This window comes from Felis catus, chromosome C1 (genome assembly GCF_018350175.1).
Source record: "Felis catus isolate Fca126 chromosome C1, F.catus_Fca126_mat1.0, whole genome shotgun sequence".
In the NCBI taxonomy this organism is placed as follows: domain Eukaryota; kingdom Metazoa; phylum Chordata; class Mammalia; order Carnivora; family Felidae; genus Felis; species Felis catus.
Genome location: NC_058375.1, coordinates 21979823 through 21999309, shown reverse-complemented (window position 1 = coordinate 21999309; position 19487 = coordinate 21979823). Strand labels below are relative to the sequence as shown.

The 19487-nt window shown below is 47.2% G+C and overlaps 2 protein-coding genes and 1 non-coding gene across 7 annotated transcripts in view; 2 read left to right on the top strand and 1 right to left on the bottom strand.

The window, feature by feature from the left end:
- PTPRU (protein tyrosine phosphatase receptor type U) overlaps positions 1-4871 on the bottom strand; it is an 86260-nt gene extending 81389 nt beyond the window's left edge. Inside the window, exon 1 of the mRNA XM_045035404.1 lies at positions 4844-4871. Within this exon, the coding sequence (XP_044891339.1) occupies positions 4844-4856 (13 nt within the window). The 5' untranslated portion in view covers positions 4857-4871. The remainder of the gene's footprint in view (positions 1-4843) is intronic.
- A 119-nt stretch (positions 4872-4990) lies between these two features.
- Positions 4991-19487, top strand: part of MECR (mitochondrial trans-2-enoyl-CoA reductase) — a 37060-nt gene continuing 22563 nt past the window's right edge. The window contains exons 1-5 of one of the 5 annotated variants that reach the window (XM_045035424.1): positions 5077-5214; positions 12248-14277; positions 14754-14830; positions 18440-18537; positions 18998-19129. In XM_045035424.1, the coding sequence (XP_044891359.1) occupies positions 18492-18537; positions 18998-19129 (178 nt within the window). In that variant the 5' untranslated portion in view covers positions 5077-5214; positions 12248-14277; positions 14754-14830; positions 18440-18491. Of the gene's footprint in view, positions 5215-5374; positions 5394-12247; positions 14278-14753; positions 14831-18439; positions 18538-18997; positions 19130-19487 lie in introns of those variants that run through there. The other 4 variants (XM_019836524.3, XM_019836522.3, XM_003989787.6 and 1 more) reach the window with 4 other exon arrangements.
- LOC111562069 lies at positions 7211-7316 on the top strand. Its single transcript, XR_002745128.2, has one exon. It is a non-coding gene; the product is annotated as a U6 spliceosomal RNA (small nuclear RNA).

Genomic DNA, 19487 nt, shown 5'->3' with positions numbered 1-19487 from the left:
GGTCACTTAATTCTCCCCACTGTTGTTTATTATTCCCATTATATAGTTGAGGAAATTGAGTTACAGAGAGGTGACTTTTCCAAGGTTGTGCATTATTATGTAGTGGCACCGGGAACTGAATCAAGGCCATCTGGTTTAACTTGAATGGAGGCTGAGATCTGCCTCACATCTGGAGCAAATTAACAAACACCAGGTAGTGATTTGTTTGTTCAACAATTCCTATAAGCCAAGGTGGAAATAGAAAACAGACAAAAATTCCTACCCTCATAGAGCTTGCATTCCAGTAGGAAAACAAGAAAAATAAACAGCCAAACAAGCAAATGCTCTGGTACATGAGACAGTGATAAACTATTACTCCTGGTATGAGACAGAGATGTGCCAGAGAAGTGGAGGGATAAACAGTGGGGGTGGGGGGGGGTGTCTGACATGTAGTTGATGTTCAAAACATACTGACGCTCAAAAAATACTGAATGGATAAGAATGAATACAGACACGGTCTTTGCCCTCATGAAATTTACACTCTCAGGGAAAAGACCAACAGCAAAAATGCAAATAAATACGTAATTACAATCTGAGATGTGCACTCTAAAGAAAGTGGGGGGAATGTTGTGATAAATAATTAGGGGGGATCCTACTTGAGTTAAGGGGATCCGAGAGGGATTCCCTGGGGAAACAATGTAGTGATATTTGAGCGGGGACCTGAAGTAAGGGAAGAAGCCAGCAAGTCAGTAGGGGAGGAATATCGCAGCCAGAGGGGACAGCCTGCAGGAGCTGGTGCGTTTGAGGAACAGCCAGGCCAGGGTGGCTGGAATGGAGTGGGGAGGGAAGGGGAGCCAGATGCAACTAGAGAGGCCAGCAGGATCTGAAGATCATGCAAGAAACTATGGGGCTTTGGATTAAACCCTAAGAGCAGTAAGAAGCTATTGGAGCATTAAATAGAAGAATAAAAGGTCCTGAGCTTGCTTGCTTTTTTTTTTTAAGTCTTCCAATGAGCCAAGTGGAGACAGAGGACCCCATAGGCAGATGGATCTAACTAGTGGGCAGTGACCCAGGCCAGAGCCTAGGAGTCCAAAGTCTATCTAGGCCCTACCTGTGCCCTGCCTCCACTGCAGGCTGGCTCCTCAATGAGCGTGGAACAAAGGAGGTTGCCTGAAGGAGGCAGGGCACAGGCCTTGTGCGCTCTTAGCCCTCTCTCTTGTGAGCCCTGATGAGCTCCATGCTGAGCTAGGGAAGGGGCCAAGGAGAAAGGTGAGAGAATTAAGCAGAGAGAGAACCACAGGGAGAAAGACAGAAGAAAAAGGCAATGGAGAAGAAACAGAGAGATCCTGGAGAGGGGAGAGGCAGGAAGGTCCAGCCAGAGCAAGAAACTCAAGGAGAGAAATCCAGTGAATAGAAGAAACAACCAAGGATGATGCTATTTTCAGAGGACTCCTCATGACAGGAGTTTGCCATTGATTCCATTTTTTTTTTTTTTGTATGTGGACACTGAGGTTCAAAAAGTATAAGGCATTTGTCCAAAATCATCAAGCCAGGAAATAGTGGGCCCGGGACTCAAGCCTAGACTTAACCAATTCCACATCCATCTGCTCTTTGTGCAGGAGAAGAACGTAGAGCAGAGACTATCGTGGAGGGAGGAGGAGAGCACAAGCAACAGGTGGACAGATAAAAAGAGAACATTCTGCTTCACTTGAAAAAGATCACAGACTTCTAAAACCCACAAGTGGCCTGGAGTGACCTGCCCAAATCTAGGGGAAAAGGAGACAGCACCGCAGACAGGGCCAGGCAGTGAAGAAATTCAATGACTTTCAACTCATGGAATATTTATGACACCTACACTGGGCCAGGCCCATATTGGGTGCTGGTGTCATGGAGATGCACCAGCCATGACCCCCTGTTGGCCAGAGGGGTAAGTGGACATGTAAATAAATAACCAACTGTGTCCTAAAGGCCATAACACCAGTTCAGAGAAAACACAAAGGTAGCAGAGGTTGACGCAGCCTAGGGAGTTGGAAAACAACATCCAAGAAATGATATCTGACCCTGTAGTTTCCCAGGTCGGCAAGGCCAGGAAGAGCATTTCAGACAGAAGAAGCAACCTGAATAAAGGCACAAGACATGGGATTGCTAGGAACGGTGGGTATCGGGTGCTCTTGGATCATTGGCTATGCATAGTCTTATAGCAAGAGATAAAAACAGTGTTGGACTCAGAGTGCAAAGGGTATTGAATACAGGGCCATGAAAACTGGACTTGAACCCCTCAATCAGTGGTTCTCCAACTATGCCCCTGGCGAAACCCAAGTGTTCCTCAAGCCAAGCTGAGGGGTTCTGCCACTGAATTAAAAGTATAGTCATCTTTTTCCAATTTGCAAGAAGGTAACTTAATTACAATGAATAGAATTTTCTTTGTTTTAAGGTGCTTTTCCTCCATACACTTTTCTAAAGACTTTAGCACATGTCAGTTGTGCGAGAGAATGAGAGAGTTAGCGTAGAATCACAGTTTCATTTTGTTTCGGTTTTTTACAGTTTTCGGTTTAACATATCCATAGTTTGTGGTGTTCTACAAAGAACTGTGACTTCTGGATCTACCTAACTATTGAGGAGTCATAGAAGGACTTTAACCAAGGGAAAGACAAAGTCTGATCTTTCTGTTTAAAAAAAAATCATTCTGGGGTGCCTGGGTGGCTCAGTCGGTTGAGCGTCCGACTTGAGCTCAGGCCATGATCTCGCAGCTGGTGAGCTTGAGCCCTGTGTCGAGCTCTGTGCTGACAGCTCAGAGCCTGGAGCCTGTTTCAGATTCTGTGTCTCCCTCTCTCTCTGCCCCTCCCCCACTCATGCTCGCGCTCTCTCTCGCTCTCTCTCTCTCTCTGTCAAAAATAAATAAACATTAAAAAAATTAATTAAAAAATAAAAGTAAATCATTCTGGAGGTGCCTGGCTGACTCAGTCAGTAGAGCATGCAACTCTTGATCTCAGGGTTGTAAGTTCAAGCCCCACATTGGGTGTAGAGATTACTTGAAAATAAAATCATTTAAACAAGTCATTCTGGAGGCCTGAGAAAGAAGGAAAGGGGAGGGAAAGAGAGAGGGGAGGATATCAGTCAGGAAGAAGGCTATTTTCAAAGTTCAAGTTAAAATTGATGTCCTGGACTGAAAGTGGGGGCTATTGGGTTGGAGAGGGGGACTAAGTCCAGCCTCCGAGAGGAAAACCTGCTGTGATTCTCCAGACTTTCCAGCCAGGCTGCCCAGGGAAGTCACAGGAGCCAATTTGGTAGAGAAGATAATGTCAACAGCTCACTGTCACCTAGAGAGTCTTCAACAGAAGTAGACCTCTGTGTCTCAATGAAAACAGAAGGTAAGCAAAACTAGGTAAGGTGTGTGTGTGTGTGTGTGTGTGTGTGTGTGCATGTATGTGCACATGAGCACTCCCATACAACTGTGGGACCAAGTCTTTCCCCCATCATGGGACATCTATTTTCTCTAATAATAAAAACAGATTTAAACATTTTTTAAGTACATAGTATGAGCCAGATCCTAGTCTGGGTGTTTTACCCAGCTAATTTTCACAATAACCTAATAACATTTTTCAAATACTTTCATGTGCCAAGTATTGTGCTAAATGCTTCAAGTGAATAATATCTCACTTGATCTTCACAATAGCCTTGAAACTGATACTATTATTTCCTTCACTTTAAGGATAAGGAAATGAATACACAGAGAGGCCAAGTGACTTGTCCCAAATCAAATGGCTGGAAAATGGCAAAGCCAAAACTCAAAGCCAGTTTTGCCAGAATCCAACCACCTGCAGCTTTCAACGCAGCACTTTGCTCTCTTCTCTTCCTCGGAGAAAAGGCTTTTGAGCTGGTAAGCTTTGGGTCAATAAAACCTAGAGAAAGGAGCTCTTCCTTATCCTTCAAAGCCCTGGCTCAGTGTTTGTCTAAGCCAGTTTCCTGGCCCACCTACATCAGAATATTCTTTGAAAGCTTGGAGGAATTGTAGATTCCTGGACTTGTCCCCAAAATTCTAATTCAGTAGGCTTGAGATAGGACCTTCGGGTGATTTTTGTGCACACTGAAGATTTTGAGTGGGACAGGCTCCAATACTGCCTCTTGCAAGAGCCCTCATCCCCACCCTGGCTCCTTCCAGAGTACCTTTCTCCTTCAGACTCCAACAGTGCCCTCCTTCCTACTATTCCAACTTAGGTTTTAGTTATGTTCACGTCTCACCTCCACTACAAATATGATCTAGTGTCTTTACTGGGCTACATCTTCTTACAAGGCACTTCCATTGTCCCACTAAATCCCTTCTACACTGTGAGCATTTTGAGAGAGGGCCTCCTCCTTGTGATCCCTCCTTTCTATCTGAACACACGTAGCATTTTACAACGTGTTCTGCCGTTCACAACGTCATCCTCTTGTTTCATCCAATCCTCACTACAATCTTGAAGGAGGTATATTGTCCCCCACTGTACACTAGCCCAAGGTGGCCAAGCTAAGAAGGCGGCAGGACTAGGAGTTGAACCTAAATCTTCTAGCTCCGAGCCCAATTCTCTTGCCTCCACACCAACTTACGTCTACCCTATTCAGTGGTAGGAAAGTAAACATTGCTTCGCTATGGTGTTACAAGGTAGCAAAAATAAATCGGATGATGCTTTAAAAGATCTGGCACAGCGAGCACACAATAAACGGTGGGGAGAAGGAAAAACTGAGGTCAGGGAAGGGTAAATGACTTTCCTCAAATCAAATACCAAATCGCAGACTGTGGACACAGCTTCAGGCTGGCATCAGACGCTGCTAGTTGGGAGAACAACTTTGACAGGCCCTGAGTCTCCGCGAATCTCTTCCGTACCTCCACCACGCATCCCACGCAACCCGTGCAGTTTCCCGGAGCGCCACCGCGCGGGCAGCGGAGGAAGGGGGTCAGCCTTTTTTTAAAATATGAGCAAGGGGCGTGGTCACGCGGCGGGGCGGGGCGGGGCGCAGGCGCGCGGACGCAGGCAGATGACGTAGGCGCGCTGTTCGGCTCAGAGTTGACTGAGGGGCCATGTGGGGTTGCGGCGCGCTGTTGGGGGCGCGAACCAGATCACGGCTTTGGCGTGAGGTGCTCGTCGCTTGGGGCCGCCGCTGGTCTGCCGCCGCCCCCTACTCCGCATCTGCCGAGCCCTCCCGGGTCCGGGCGCTGGTCTATGGGCACCACGGGGACCCAGCCAAGGTCGTCGAGTAAGAGACGGCGCCGAAACGGGGCAAGGGGACAGGGGCTCCTGGAGGGGGTTAAGACGCGCCGTGGAGAGGGGGGACTGAGAAAGGAGGGACCGGGTCTGAGGAAGAAGGCAGAGAATAACGGGACCCAAACCGAAGCCCGGGGCGCGATGGGTAGCTCGGAAAGTCGATGCGTCCAGGTAATTGAAGGCCAGAGAGGCACCATTGATTATGACGGCGATAGTGGCTAACTTTTTTTTTTTTTTGAGGTGCAGTTGACATACAGTATTAGATTAGATTTAGGTGTACAACGTAATGATTCGATATTTGTAGGTATTACGAAACGATTGCCCATTAAATCCAGTTAACATGTCACCTTACATAAAGACAGAATTTTTTTTCCTTGTGATGAGAACTTTCAAGATCCAGTCTCTTACCACCTGTCAAACATGCAGTATTACTAACCGCGTTGGCAAGCTATACATCACATCCCCATGACTTATTTTATAACAAGAAGTTGGTACCTTTTGACTCCGTTCACCCATTTGGCTCCTACACACCACACACACACACACACACACACACACTCATGCACACACACACACACACACATCCCTGAGCACCAATCTGTTCTCCGTTCACCCATTTGGCTCCTACACACCACACACACACACACACACACACACACACACACACACACACATCCCTGAGCACCAGTCTGTTCTCCGTGTCTATGAGGTTGGTGTTCGTTTGTTTAGATTCCACATGGAAGTGAGATCATACAGTAATGGTCTTTCTCTGTATTATTTCATTTAGCATAATGCCCCCAGCATCCATGTTGTGTCATGTGGCAAGATTTCATTCTTTTTTATGGCTAAATAGTATTCCATTATTTTGTATATCTAATATGTCACATTATTATATAGCTATTAGCCCACTACTTTATATATATACACATATATATATAGGCCATTACATTTTCTTTATCCCTCAATAACTTTTACTGATCGAGTATTATGTGTCAAGCACATAATGGATGTGTCCACACGGATGCTCTCATCACTTTTGGGGTAGGTACTTGATTTAGTTCCATTTGCCAGTGAGAAAACTGAGGTGTAAGAGAGGTAAAAATCACTTGCCCAAGGTCACACAGCCAGTAAGTGGCAGAGTTGAAATTTAAACCCATGTCTTACTGACTGATTTACCTGAGTTCCTAGGCTCTTATTTTTTTTTTTTTGGAGAGTATTTTTTGGATGCTTTTATGTCCGTTCTAATCTTCCACTTCCCAAAAGGTAGGTGAGAGACATCATTTTCAGTTTACAGAAGGCAGGGGACTTGTCCAAACTGAAATAGCTAATAAGGATTGAAACAGGGACAGGAACCCACAGCTTCTGACTCCTATCTCGTGTGACTTCCTCTCTGTTGCACTATGCATATGCCTTTAGCCAGTTAAAAAGAGCTCCTGTTTTGGAACCTTACAGACCCTAAGGTCAAATATAGACTCCACCTCTTATTAGCTGTTTGATCTTAGACGAATCACCCAGCCCCTGCGAGCCCTCGCTCCTTTTATGATTATGTTCTCCTAAACTTTTGTTGCCTCTTAATCCATGGTTTTTGCATGTGGCTGATAAAAACAGCATGTGACTTGTCAACCACTGTAAATATGCCCATAAGTGACTGTACCATCCAAAAGGGCTGGTGGGGTCACTGTAGGGGAGCTAAGAGAAAAGCACTGGTCTGGAAATCAGACCTGGAGTCCAATCCTTACCCCATCCTGTGTGTTTGGGCAGGTTACTGAAGTTCTGTGAGCCTCAGTTTCATCCTCTGGAAAAGTGGAGACAATACAGGTAGAGCTACGTAGCTGAGGTCAAGCTAATGCTGCCCACCAAAAAGCGCCCGCACACTTTCCTAAGGCCCCTTGTTTGCAGCTCTCTGAGTCCCAGCACATGGTTTGATTGTTTTCCAAAGAGTAGGCAAACACGGAATTATTATTATTATGGCTAAAATACAAGCTAGAGTGCTCACTTCAGCACGTATGCTACCAACAGAACGACACAGAGAAGATTAGCATGGTCCCTGCTCAAGGGTGACATATGCAAATTCATGAAGCATTCCAAATTTTTACTCAAAAAAAAAAAAAAAATCCAAGCCAGATGTTTTGACAACTGGAGGAGATAAGCCTCAGTTAAATTCAAGGTCATGCACTCAGCCTAGCCACATCCACCGTTAGAATATTGAGGAGACACCTCAGTCAGTAAACCTCAACTTGTATGTTGATCACAAGTAATGATCACCGTGTCAGGAAGACTTGTCCCTGGGGACTGTGCTGTAATGAGTTGGTAAAGCTCTGATGAACATTAGTTTTCCAGGAATGCACCCCAAATGGGAGTGATGTGCCTCTCGCACAGGCTTGTAATTTCTGTTGTCTGGTACACGAGCTGCCACAAAACAAGTGCTCCAAAAACGTTAGTTAATTATGAATCTAATTTCTGTAAGAAATGTAATTTTTTGTTGTTGTATTTCAGTGTTTATTTCTAAGAGAAAGTACACGCAAGAGAGAGCAAGGGAGGGGCCGGAGTATCCGAAGCAGGCTCTATGCTGACAGCAGAGAGCCTGACGTGGGGCTCAAACCCACAAACCGTGAGATCATGAGCTGAGCTGAAGTCAGACGCTTAACCAACTGAGCCACCCAGGCACCCCAAGAAGTGTATTTTTGTAGAGTTCTGTGGTGATGAGGATGGGACCCTTTGGAAAGGCCTGGGAAAGTTAGGCAGCTGGGTGCGGTTGCCTCCCGATTGAGTCCCTCCTCTTAGAGAGCCAGCGAACTGGAACAGACTGGTCTGGTGGCAGCTGCCACTTAGGGAAGAAAGAGCTCTCTTGTCTCCTTGTGTGGAACCCTAATAACTTCCCAGAAGTTCAAAACGAGATAGTTTGATGAAGCGTTACTCGGCCTTGGCTTCACACCTCGCTCCCCTGTGGCACTTTGAGTCCATATTCCCAGGAGCCTACCCTGCAGTATTTAGTGGGTCTAGGACGGCACTGAACATCTGTGTTTTTTAAAGCTCCCCAAGTGATCCTGGTACCCCGGCCAGGGTTGAGAACCATTGCCCTTGTGGATACAGACTCTTGGGCAGTAATTCTCCATCTGCCCCAGAAAAGTGGCTTTCCCTTCTGACCCAGATTCGGGCAACTTGACTTGTTCGTGTATGGACTGAGGCCAGAGACTGGGATTCTCTTCTTTGTAGTCATGTCTTTGGAGGTTTAAGGTAACCACCCTGTCACAGAAAGAATCAGGTGTCCTTTAAATATTCCGCTGACTGGGTGTGTGGGTCAGGTTACACCAGGCAGGGTCATGGAACCACCCAGAGTCCAGGCAGAGTGTTCCCCAAGCTGGCGTAGTTTGTGATGCTTGGTATGCTTGCACCGTGAGCCAGAGCTCTGGGAGCAACAGGGAGGGAATGGAGAACAGGCTTCTTGGGTTGGAGGGGTTGCAGAATTCCTCAGAATGAGACCTGCAGGGATCTCTGAATCTAAATGCCCTTTTCATTCCTGTTGGCCCCCAGACATTCCATCTGGTCTCTCTACTAAACCTTGTTCCTCTGTCTCCTAGAGGTTTTTTTCCTCTCCCCCAGAATGGCCTCCCCTAAATAAGCACTTGGGCCTTTTTCATTGGGAGGATCAAATGATGTAAAGTAAGACCGCAGGAGAAAATGACAAACTTGGGAGAATTACAGACTCTAGAAATTTCAGAGGTCCCCCACGGCCATCGCCCCTTGTGCAGAGTTCTGGATTCTCCATCGATAGTTCCCGGAACCTCCAATGTCCTCTTTCCTTCTGGTCCTGAAAGTCCCCTTTCAGAGCTTTGCCGTTCTCTGGGTCTTATGTTAAAAACATCTTTCATTTACTGTGTACCTACTATGTGGCAGGTATTGGGCTAAGTTCTCCACATATATTATGGAAATAAAAAGTCACAAAAATCCAGTTTGGTCATTATTATCCCCATTTTATAGATAAGGGAACTGAGCTCAAGAAGCATAAAAGTCACATGCCCAAGATCACACAACTAGGATGTCCCTTCTTTAATAAGAGTCCTTGATACAGGACCTGAAAAAACAATGACAGTCATCTCCAACGTTTTTTGAGAATGAGATATAAAACTGGGGAAAAGATAGGTCAGAAGAGAAGATGAAGTTACTCGGGTGACCCCAAGTGTCCACCCTTCATAGGAAGGGCAGCCCCAACCTAGGGAAGATGGTAGGAACATTATTCTCTGTCTGCCCTTCTTTTGAAGATCCTGAAGTGTTCATAAAAATAGCATCCTGGTTGGCGCAGCTTTCTCCCCTGCCTGTTGCTAGCACAAAATCAAATGTAGCTGTGAAACCTGGACAAACCCATTCAGTGTTAGCCATATGGGATTTGGGGAAGCAGGTGGTGACGACCCAGTCTGTATGGGTGGTGAGTTCTCATGGTAGGACACTGTTTACCCTCGGATTCCTTTTTACAATTGATGTCAGTGTGTGCAACCAAATGTCTATGCAGGTGACTTGGTTTTTAAACCAGAATTACACTACTTTGAAAAAAGACTCGCACTTTGGTTTGGCATTCTATTGAGAACTGGGATTTTATTTGTCTGTCTCCTGGAGACTTTTACTGTGGTCATGAATGAAGGAGGAGGGAATCGAACTCATTGATGTAGTAAGTTAGGCAGGAGTTATTCTCTGAGGGCCTGCTACCTGTGCGGCAGGACTGGGGATGCAAAGACGAATAATCTGTGGTCTTTGCCCTTAAGGAAGTCACGCTCTAGTCCAGGAGATGGGTGACCATAGGCCAGTGCAGCAGTGCTATATCAGGTTATGTGTAGACTGCTGTGGACACCCAGAAGAGAGGTACCTGGCCCCCTCAGAATAGTCAGAGAATGCTTTCTCTAAGGACACAGAGTCTAGGTTGAGTGCCCCCAGAAGATCAGGTGGGCAGTATATGAGGAAAAGTGTTGAAATGTTCCAAACAGAGGACCCTGCATGTGTAAAAGCCCAGAGGGAAGAGAAAACCTGTTGTGTCTGACTGACGAATATTTATGGAGCGCCTGCCGTGCACTCAGTATGTGGTCCTCGAGGGAGGTGTCTGCTGCCCCAGGCTCAGAGGGGACTAGCTTGAGATCACGGGACTCAAACGCAGGCTGGATTCCACATCCTAAAGCGCTTGTACGTTGCCTTCCTTCTGGACTTCACCCTAGGCTGGAGTTGGGGGCCAAAACCCTGAGGGTGGAACCTGGCGGGCAGAGCTCTGAGGTACTGCACAGCAGGTAGGAGATCCCCCTGTATCCAGAGTGTGGGAGGAAAGCTACCCACCCCCCCCCCAGCGCAACCCCAAGTTATTACGGTTGTCTGGCCCTCCCAGTGGCTGCTGCAGCTCTCTCGGGTGGTTCCAGGCCTCTCCCACTCTGGATGGGATGGGAAGGATCAGCATTTTAGAGAAGGGAAAGCAAAGATGCCATGAGGTTTATCTGTGGCTCAGGATGTGTTGTTGGGGACCCACCCACAAGGGCACTGGCCTGGGTTCTAGTCCCCACTCCACCACTCATGGTTAGGGTGAGGAAATCATTCCAGTCTCCTTTTTTTTTTTTTTTCAGTTATTCTTTGATAAAATAAAGGGGTTGACCAAGGGCAGCCATGGTAAAGACGGGCATGCATGCGGTCTCTTCCTCCCCCCACACCTTCTATGCCAGTGACAAACCTTCACAGCTCCATTTTCCATATACCTCGGAACGTATACACCTCTTTACCCTGTTCTCCCCAAACAACACTTTTTTCTTCTAAGACAAGGGGAGGCCTTAACATCCTTCTCGACATAATGCTGTAGCCTCGGAAATGGTTATGAGACCAAATCCTCTTTGTCCAGCTCGGACAACTCTGTGAAACCGGTGGACGTTGGACTGCCTGCTCCCCAGTGGTTGTTCTAGCAGACTCCAGGGAGCAGTGCTGTGGCTGGAAATCGGGGGTCCTAGGTACAAAATTTCACTAAGGCCCTGTTTGCTCTTGATTGGTATCGTAATCAGCAGCCCTCCAGGCAGGGGCTGCATGGTCATTGTTGTTCCTGTCAGAGAGACCAAAGCAGCTGCAGACAGGGACCTGGTCCCCTGCTGTGGCCCAGTCTTATTCTCTGGATCGATAAGGTTAGGCCCCCGCAAGCTAAGCGACAGACTCTAGCTCCCTTCAAGCAAGTTTCCTGATGTCAGCAGCTGTAGAACATTCTAGGGTTTACCAGCTTACTGGTAATCTTAGTTGAGAGAAAGTAGTGGACTGAGAAAGTAGTAAGAGGGTTTCTTTGCCAGCTCTGGGTAGAAACTTCCAGAAGTTCCCCCCCTAAGTCTCTAATGCCTTTCTATTCAAAATGACTGTCCTGAAGTGCAAGTGGTCCTGAATGGTGGGAGGGCAAGATGACTTTGAGGCAGGGAAGCCAGAAGAGGCACAGGGAGCAAGCGGGCGTGCCTAGCACACCGACAAAGTGTGCGAGCTAGGCTCAGGAAAAGGAGCTTTCCCTGAGAGCCCAGGACTCCTTTATAGAACCCACCAATGGAGGCCGCCAACCACCCCTGCTGCGGGGCGAGCCAAAGAACTTCATTCTTCCACAATCCCCAGTGTGTCTTATTAATTATTAATCAAACCTCTGAGCAATGTACCCAGCACAGCATTTCAGCAGATCACATGGGGATTGCAGACAGACTGGAGAGAGCCACATAAGATGTGGGTAACTTTTACCCAGTGCCACATTCTTAGCTCTCTGCAGTGAGCACATGAGAAAGTCTCTGGCCCGTGACAGTCTCTCCCTGCCTGTTCTTCCTGCTCAAAATGATATTGACCAGTTTGAGGTGACTGAGTGGAAGATGTGCAAATGGTTGCTAATTACATGCGGAAGGCGGGAAAGATATCTTCGCTGAGCTGGCCAGTGCCTGCCTTACACAGCAAATATAAGTGAGCCGGTCCCCCGAGTACTGGCCTCTTTTTCCCCCATCTCAAAAGGCTCTTTCTTCTGCCTGCTTTTGTCTCCCTTGTAGTTCATATGGCATCACAGGTGTACAGCCGGGGCCTCAAAGGAGCCATTGTGACCTTATCCAGTCTGGGATCTGTCGAGTGAAGACAGTGGCATCCCTCCGAGTTGCATGGCGCCATGACATTCACAGGGGAAGGCCGTGAACACTCCTGGGGAAGTGACTTGAGATCTAGCCAGGCTGTGTTTGGGTGCCTCCTTTGCACTCTACAACACAGCCACTGGTTCCTCTGGCGAGTTAAAAAAAAAAAAAAAAAAAGAAAGAAAGAAAAAGAAAACAAGGAAGAAATTGCTATCATGACACCAGAGGTCCAACTCCTGGAATCCAGACTTGGCCCCCGTTTTCCTTCCTGTCTCGGCAGCATGGTATCCTTGACGACGACGCTAGGACTGTGTGCAGGGACGGCAGTGTCTGTGGTGCTAATGGCATTCCATGGGGCAGGCAGGGGCCGGTCTCCCTGGTGAGATGCAGCTGACCCACACACCTCCTGCCGGGCTGGCAGCGCAGCCCCTCCCTCAGCCACCTGGGTTCGCAGCTTCAACTCTGCAGCCCCTAGACCCTCATCCCTGCCCCGCTCTCCTTCCCTCCCGCTTCTGTGACTTTCAGCCAGCACAGAGCGGCGAGGCTACCCAGAAGACAGAGAAGTGGGAGCGGATTGTAGCCCCGTGCGGCACTTCTCAAACTGCTGTCTGGGGGCAGGCAGTTACTCGGTGTGCTGTGAAAACAGTGTCCCCAGCTGAGTTACCTCTGGAGGCTCTGGATGACACAAAGTCCCCTGGGTTTTTTCCCTGGGTGACTTCTCCCAGCCTTTGTGACGCTGGGGCACCGTCTGAGTCCTATAAAGGGCGTTTACTGGGCAGCATTTCTCAGACATATCCTACACCCCGGGAGTGCCTAATACTGTCTCTCAGGATGGAAATTCCACACGGTGTAAAGGATGCTGGCTTAGTGTTCAGCAGTCTGAGCTTCAGAGTCAACCTTTAGGGCAATTTTTGCCACTTAATCAGAGTTTTACCTTAGACAAGTTCCTTCCTCTGAGCTTCAGTTTCCTGTTTGTGAATTGGGGAGATAACACCCTCCTGATAGGTGTTTCGAGGACTAACCAGCCTCACGTGTATAAAATGCTAAGCACAATGCCTGGAGCTTAGGAAACTGTCAGCATTAGTTTCTCTTCATTGTTCAGCCAGATCGCCCAGAGCAAGATGATCTGCCTGCCTCGACTCCCACTACATCCAGCTGACTCACAGCTCTGTACGTCTAGCCTGGAGTGCCCTCTCCCCATACCACGCGGCTTCAAGCTCCAAATATAACACCTCCCTCCCCGCTCCAAACCACTCTCCCTTCCTCTCTGTGTCAATATCCAGTTGTCCACGCCAGAAGCCCAGGAGCCGTCAGAGATTTCCCACTCCCGTGTGGAGGGAGTGACATCAATACCACTTCTTATTTTAGAGATCCCAGGTTATCAAATCCTCTCCATTCCCCTGGCTCCTGTCCAGATTGCACCTACTGCCTGGCCAACTATCAAGTCAGATTCTTTGCCATTCCTTTCTTTTGCAAGAAAGCCTACCTTCCTCCCTCAGTCCACCCAGTAAACTCTCACTTATCCTTCAAACCCCAACTAAGGTACCACTTCTTCCAAAGCCCAATGCTTCTTCCAATGCTGGCTAACCCTGCATTTCCTCCCTCCGGGCGCAGTCTGGGATTAGGACCGCAAGCCTGCCTCTGGGGTGCCTGCCTCTGGGGGTGCCTCTCGCAGTGACTCCACGTGTGAGAGTCCCCGTGCCATCAAGCTCCCAGGCAGGAGAATTTTTTTTTTTTTTATCCTTAAGCCTCTTGGCTCAATACCTGACACTGAGTAGGACTGTCAGTAAAATATTTGCTGAGTTAAATTTACTTGAGTTTTCCAAAAAGTCGCCGTCTTTCAGTGATTCAGTGATTCTCTTCAGAGGGATAGCCAACTAATTGTTTCAGAGGCTTCCTTGGATATTCCTGCACTGATAACAGCTGCCATCTCTTCAGCATCTACTATGTATCAGGTACTCTAGCAAATTATTTACATTAACTCATTTACTCCTATGAGCTAGTTTCTAAGTGTTCTCCCCATTTCACAGATGAGTATTTTGAGGTTATCTAGCTGGTAAATGACCAAGGCAGGATTCAAACCCAGGACTGCCTATTCACTTCAAACCCATGCTCCTCCCTTCATCTGTGAACTAAGATCCACCTGTATTCCCATCTCGACCATGGCCATCTAGATTTTTAAAGTACGATTTACTGCAAACCTCACCTGCACTTTCCTGTGAGGAAGAGAGCCATGGGTTTTTGCTTAGACCAAACTCTCTGAGGGACAATCTCCATTCTCATTTGTACCCATCCTTCAGGGTTATTTTCCTAAATAGCCCAGAACCAGGAAGAGCAAGTATAAGCCTCAGTAGCTAAATCCCTGTGCCTTGAGCCTCTCCCCTGATTCCCCAAAAATGGCTGACACCTTTATGTCACATTTTCTCAATAGGGAGGAAAGTCGCGTAATTTCATTAGGAAGCATTCTTGAGCACTGCTTTGGTCCCAGGCACTGTGCTAAACACGGAGGTAAGACTAAGAATTCTCTGCTGTCTGGGAGCTCACAGCCAAGTGGGGAGACAACAGACATGCACATTCTGGCTGTAAAACTAAGGGATAGGTAAAAAGAGTCCTGAACCGAGTCCGAAAGACCTGGATCCAAATCCAAATTGGAATCTACAACGACAAAGTCAGAACGTTCTGTCAGCTGACAGTTCTGTTTTGATTTCTGTTGTTTTACAACTCATTTGGAGGGAAGACCTCATCTTGTGTGAAGTTTTTACATTTATTCTATATATTCATATATATGTGTTTATTCATCCCGCTTAGCGTGAATATTCATACATTTTGCTGCAGAAACAGTGTTTCTGATCACAGAGTGCTGCCTCAACCCCCACAGGGGGATGTAGATAATAACATGGTTCTGAACTCTGGCATACATACATCTCCCCCACGTAGTTTGGGGAAAGGAATGTGAATGTAGGCCTGTTGTGATGAATTGAAAAGAAATATATGGAAAGACTTGATAAACTAAAAAGCGATAAACTCATGTAAGATGGTCTTAAAATGGTGTCACCCCTTCTGTGTAATGAAAACACTGAGGATGGAGCAAGTGATTTTTTTCAGGACCAAGAAGAGGGTCAAAAGAAGTCTTAAAGGGTGAATTGAACTTCCTGCTCTGTGGAGAAGCAGTGGAAAAGAAATTCTGGGCTGAGGGAAGAGCATGTAAAAAATGGGCAGAAAAAAATGTCTTTAAGCAGCTTGAGTACATGGACTTTGTTGGCTTACAGAAAAACTCTGGTTTCTGCGAAACGTACGAGAGAAGCAGTACAGATAATATAGAGAGGCAGCCAATCTGCAACCCATTTGCTCTGGGCGGGATTTTTCTCAGAATGCAGGCTTACGCATCTGTTCTCTGTGTGTTCGTAGAGAAGCATCACTGTCCGGCTGATGGTCCCTGTTCTGCCTGCTGCTAACCCCTCCCCGTCTCCCCAGGCAGGTCCAGCAAGGACCAGGCCTCTACACCATGCTGCCCTCTGCTTGGTCTGCTTAGCCCCTTACCATCTGGCTTCTCTAGCATCAGACCACTAGGTTCAAATCCGATCAGCCACTTACTTACTACTTTTGGTGGCCTTGAATAAGTTATTTACTTCTTTTGTGCCTTTGTTCCTCAGCCATAAAATCAGAATAATGGTAGAAAGCTGGCATTGAAAGCACTTAGCCTAGTGTCTCTCTCACTGATAAGCACTCGAACAGTACTTATGATGATGATTATTATAAGGACTCCCCCCTCCTCCAGCTGTGTATAAATACATACATTCCTTAATAAGCACCTAAACAAAAAGAGCCCTTTCTTTTTTCTCCCTGCCTTGGTCCTAACTCCTTCCTAGTTAACTATTTTCTATAGAGTGTCTCTAATCCAGTTTTTTGCAGCTGTTTCTTAGTCATGGTAAGGCATGGTCTGTCTTACTTTGGTCATGGTCCGGGACAGGGATTCCCAGATTGAGCCCCTTAGGTCGTTAGGGGTCCTCGTAGGCAGTCAGGGGCGTTCCCAGGCTATTTTCAGGATTCTAATAATAGAGCACAGTAATTTGGAGTGCCAACTTGGGAAGTAGGGGAGCCCTGCCACTGACCGGTTATCTCCCCCTGTGTACGTTTCATAATCTCCAGGAGCCTGCGTTTCCTACTTGACCAAATGGGACTATTCATACTTTCCTCACAAGGGAATTGTATCTTAGATCAGATCATGTATTTAAATCCCTTAGCACAGGACCTGATATATTACAAATACCACATAAATACCTGCCACCATTATTGCTACTATTAATACAAGGCATTTCTTGAAAATCACACTTTTACCTCCAATGGAGCCTCAGGTATAATTAAAAGGTCAGATTTCTGCCAGAAGTGGGTAGGGTTATATCAGCCTAGTTTAGTAACACTGTTGCCTAATGCTAAGAACCTTTGTGTGGCAGTTATATGTGCCTTCGGTAACTAAAAATGAGAATTATTACAAGTACATTGGGTAGAGGACAGGGTGCCTGGGTGGCTCAGTCGATGAAGCGTCTGACTTGAGTTTGGCTCAGGTCATGATCTCAGGTCTCATAAGATCGAGCCCCATCAGGCTCCACACGCTGACAGCACAGAATCTGCTTGGGATCCTCTCCCTCTCTCTCAAAATAAATAAACCACCAAAAAAGTACATCTGGGTAAAGGAAAACATTGCGAACATGAAGTCTTGGTGTGGAGAAATAAAGGAGTCCCTGGTAATTAAAAAGTCACCAAGACCCACTGGTCTTGTACACTGATCAGTGCTTTCTGGGTGGAAGGTCTCCTATTTTTTTTTCTTTTTTTAACTTGCAAGAGCATGCACAGGGGAGGGGTGGGGCGGGGGGGGGGGGAAGGTGGGGAGAGAATCTTAAGCAGGCTCCTCAGCCCCAGAACGTCTCCTTTTGTAAAAAATAAAAATAAGGGGCACCTGGGTGGCTCAGCCGGTTGAGCGTCTAACTTCAGTCATGATCTCACCGTTTGTGAGTTTGAGCCCCGCATCGGGCAATGAGCCTGGAGCCTGCAGCCTGCTTCCGATTCTGTGTCTCCCTCTCTCTCCTCCCCTCCCCTGCTCACGCTGTCCCTCTCAAAAATAAATAAACATTTCAAAAAAACATTTAAAATAAATAAAAATAATACATGGACATTGCCACCAGCCCTTTAGCAGGTTTAACCCATTAACCAAAGCTCTAATGCATAAAGACATTAGTCCCATGGTGCCTAGGGCCCACTGTGAACAGTTGTTACCACCTAGAAATCCCACCTGTAATGGGAGAGGCTCTTGGCAGTGCTATGGCTCAGCTCTCCTTTCAGCATCCTTTCTGACCAGGATTCGGGCCCAAAGGGACATCACTCCAGGGGGTGGATCACAGTCACCCAGGGAGTTCTTCCTGAACTACAAAGGGCATCTCCCTGTTTCACCTGCTCTGCAACTAACAGAAATGTGAGAAAGAAAGAAAGAAAGAAAGAAAGAAAGAAAGAAAGAAAGAAAGAAAGAAAGAAAGAAAGAAAGAAAGAAAGAAAGAAAGAAAGAAAGAAAGAAAGAAAGGAAGGAAGGAAGGAAGGAAGGAAGGAAGGAAGGAGAGAGAGAGAGAAAGAAAGAAAGAGAAAGAAAGAAAGAAAAAGAAAGCAGAGAACAAATAAGCTAGCCCACTGTGTCTCAGTTATGGCTGTCTATAAGACCCACTTGGGGCATCCCTTATCTTGAGATTCTGGTTCAGTAGGTCAGAGCTGGGGCCTGAGAATCTACATTATGCGTAAGCACACCAGGTGATTCTGATAAGCAAGTTTTGGAAAACACAAGGCTAATCCAGGCCAGCAGAAGGTCTCACTGCTTTCTGTCCCAGAACGGGCAGTGGGATTGAGAGGGCGCTAGAGATTTTCCATTTGCAGTTAGTGAGAGAGTTAACCTGTAGCCTGTGCTAATTCCTTACAGCACCTTTCTCTCTTCTAACAACCTTAACTCCCGGCCACACAATGGCAGCTCAAAAATCTGGCCACCCTGACCTACTTCGGGGAGATGATTTGAGCAAAAGACGCCCTGTCTATCCTGGGTGACATTAACATCTCTCTCTTTGGCTTTGTGCTTAGACTGAAGGACCTGGAGCTAGCTGCTGTGGGCGGATCAGACGTCCATGTGAGGATGCTGGCGGCCCCTATCAATCCATCTGACATAAATATGATCCAAGGTAACCTTGGTTTCTGTGGCTTATGTTAATTGGCTTTTTTGCTTAGCCCGCCACCTCCTCGATTCCATTCTTCCTCAGGTGCGGGTGTGAAATTCCTGTGATTAGCAGCAGCTGTTCTCCAGATGAGCCATCTGCAGACTGCAAGCCCTCTCTGGCCTCCCCTCTCTGGAGTGTGAGGCTTTTTGAGAGTTAGGAAGATTGCAGTGGGGAGTAAACCAACCACTGTGAGGTGCCTGCGATATGCTGGGCTCATTTCATACATTAGCTAATCCCCATAATAACCACGGATGCTGAAAAGTATTTCCCCTTTACAGATGAAAAGGCTGAGGCTCAGAGAGGCTGGTTAGTTACACAGCAGGCCAAAGGCAGACCCCAGATCAGGCTCAGATCCAACTCTATAAAGTTCATGCTCTGTCACTGCCCGAGCTTCACCAGGTGACCCTCTGCTCTTCTCCCTTAGGGAATTATGGCCTCCTTCCCAAGCTGCCTGCTGTTGGAGGGAATGAAGGTGTTGGACAGGTGGTGGCAGTGGGCAGCAGTGTGACTGGGGTGAAGCCAGGAGACTGGGTGATTCCAGCAAATGCCGGTTTGGGTAAGTTTCTCCAGGTGTCTGCAGCCTTTCGTTGTCCGGATTGTATTCCACCCACACTGGAAATGTTTGCACATTGGCTCAGTGTAACTGAGCAATGCGGGATTTATTATTGAGTCCGTGTACCCACTGCCAGTAGGGATGGGAGCTGGACAAGGAGAGCAGAAAGTCTGTTTCATCTGCTCTGGGGGTGACGACCTGTCCTCTCATCTCCTTGGGCCCGTACTGATCAGAGCGGTGATTCTCTGAATCCCTGCATCCCTAAATCCCTGCTAGATGGTACAATGGGAAATCCAAATAAGACAGCCCCTGCCCTGCAGGAGGTTAAATTTTAATTGAAGAAATCTCCAAACTAGTAACT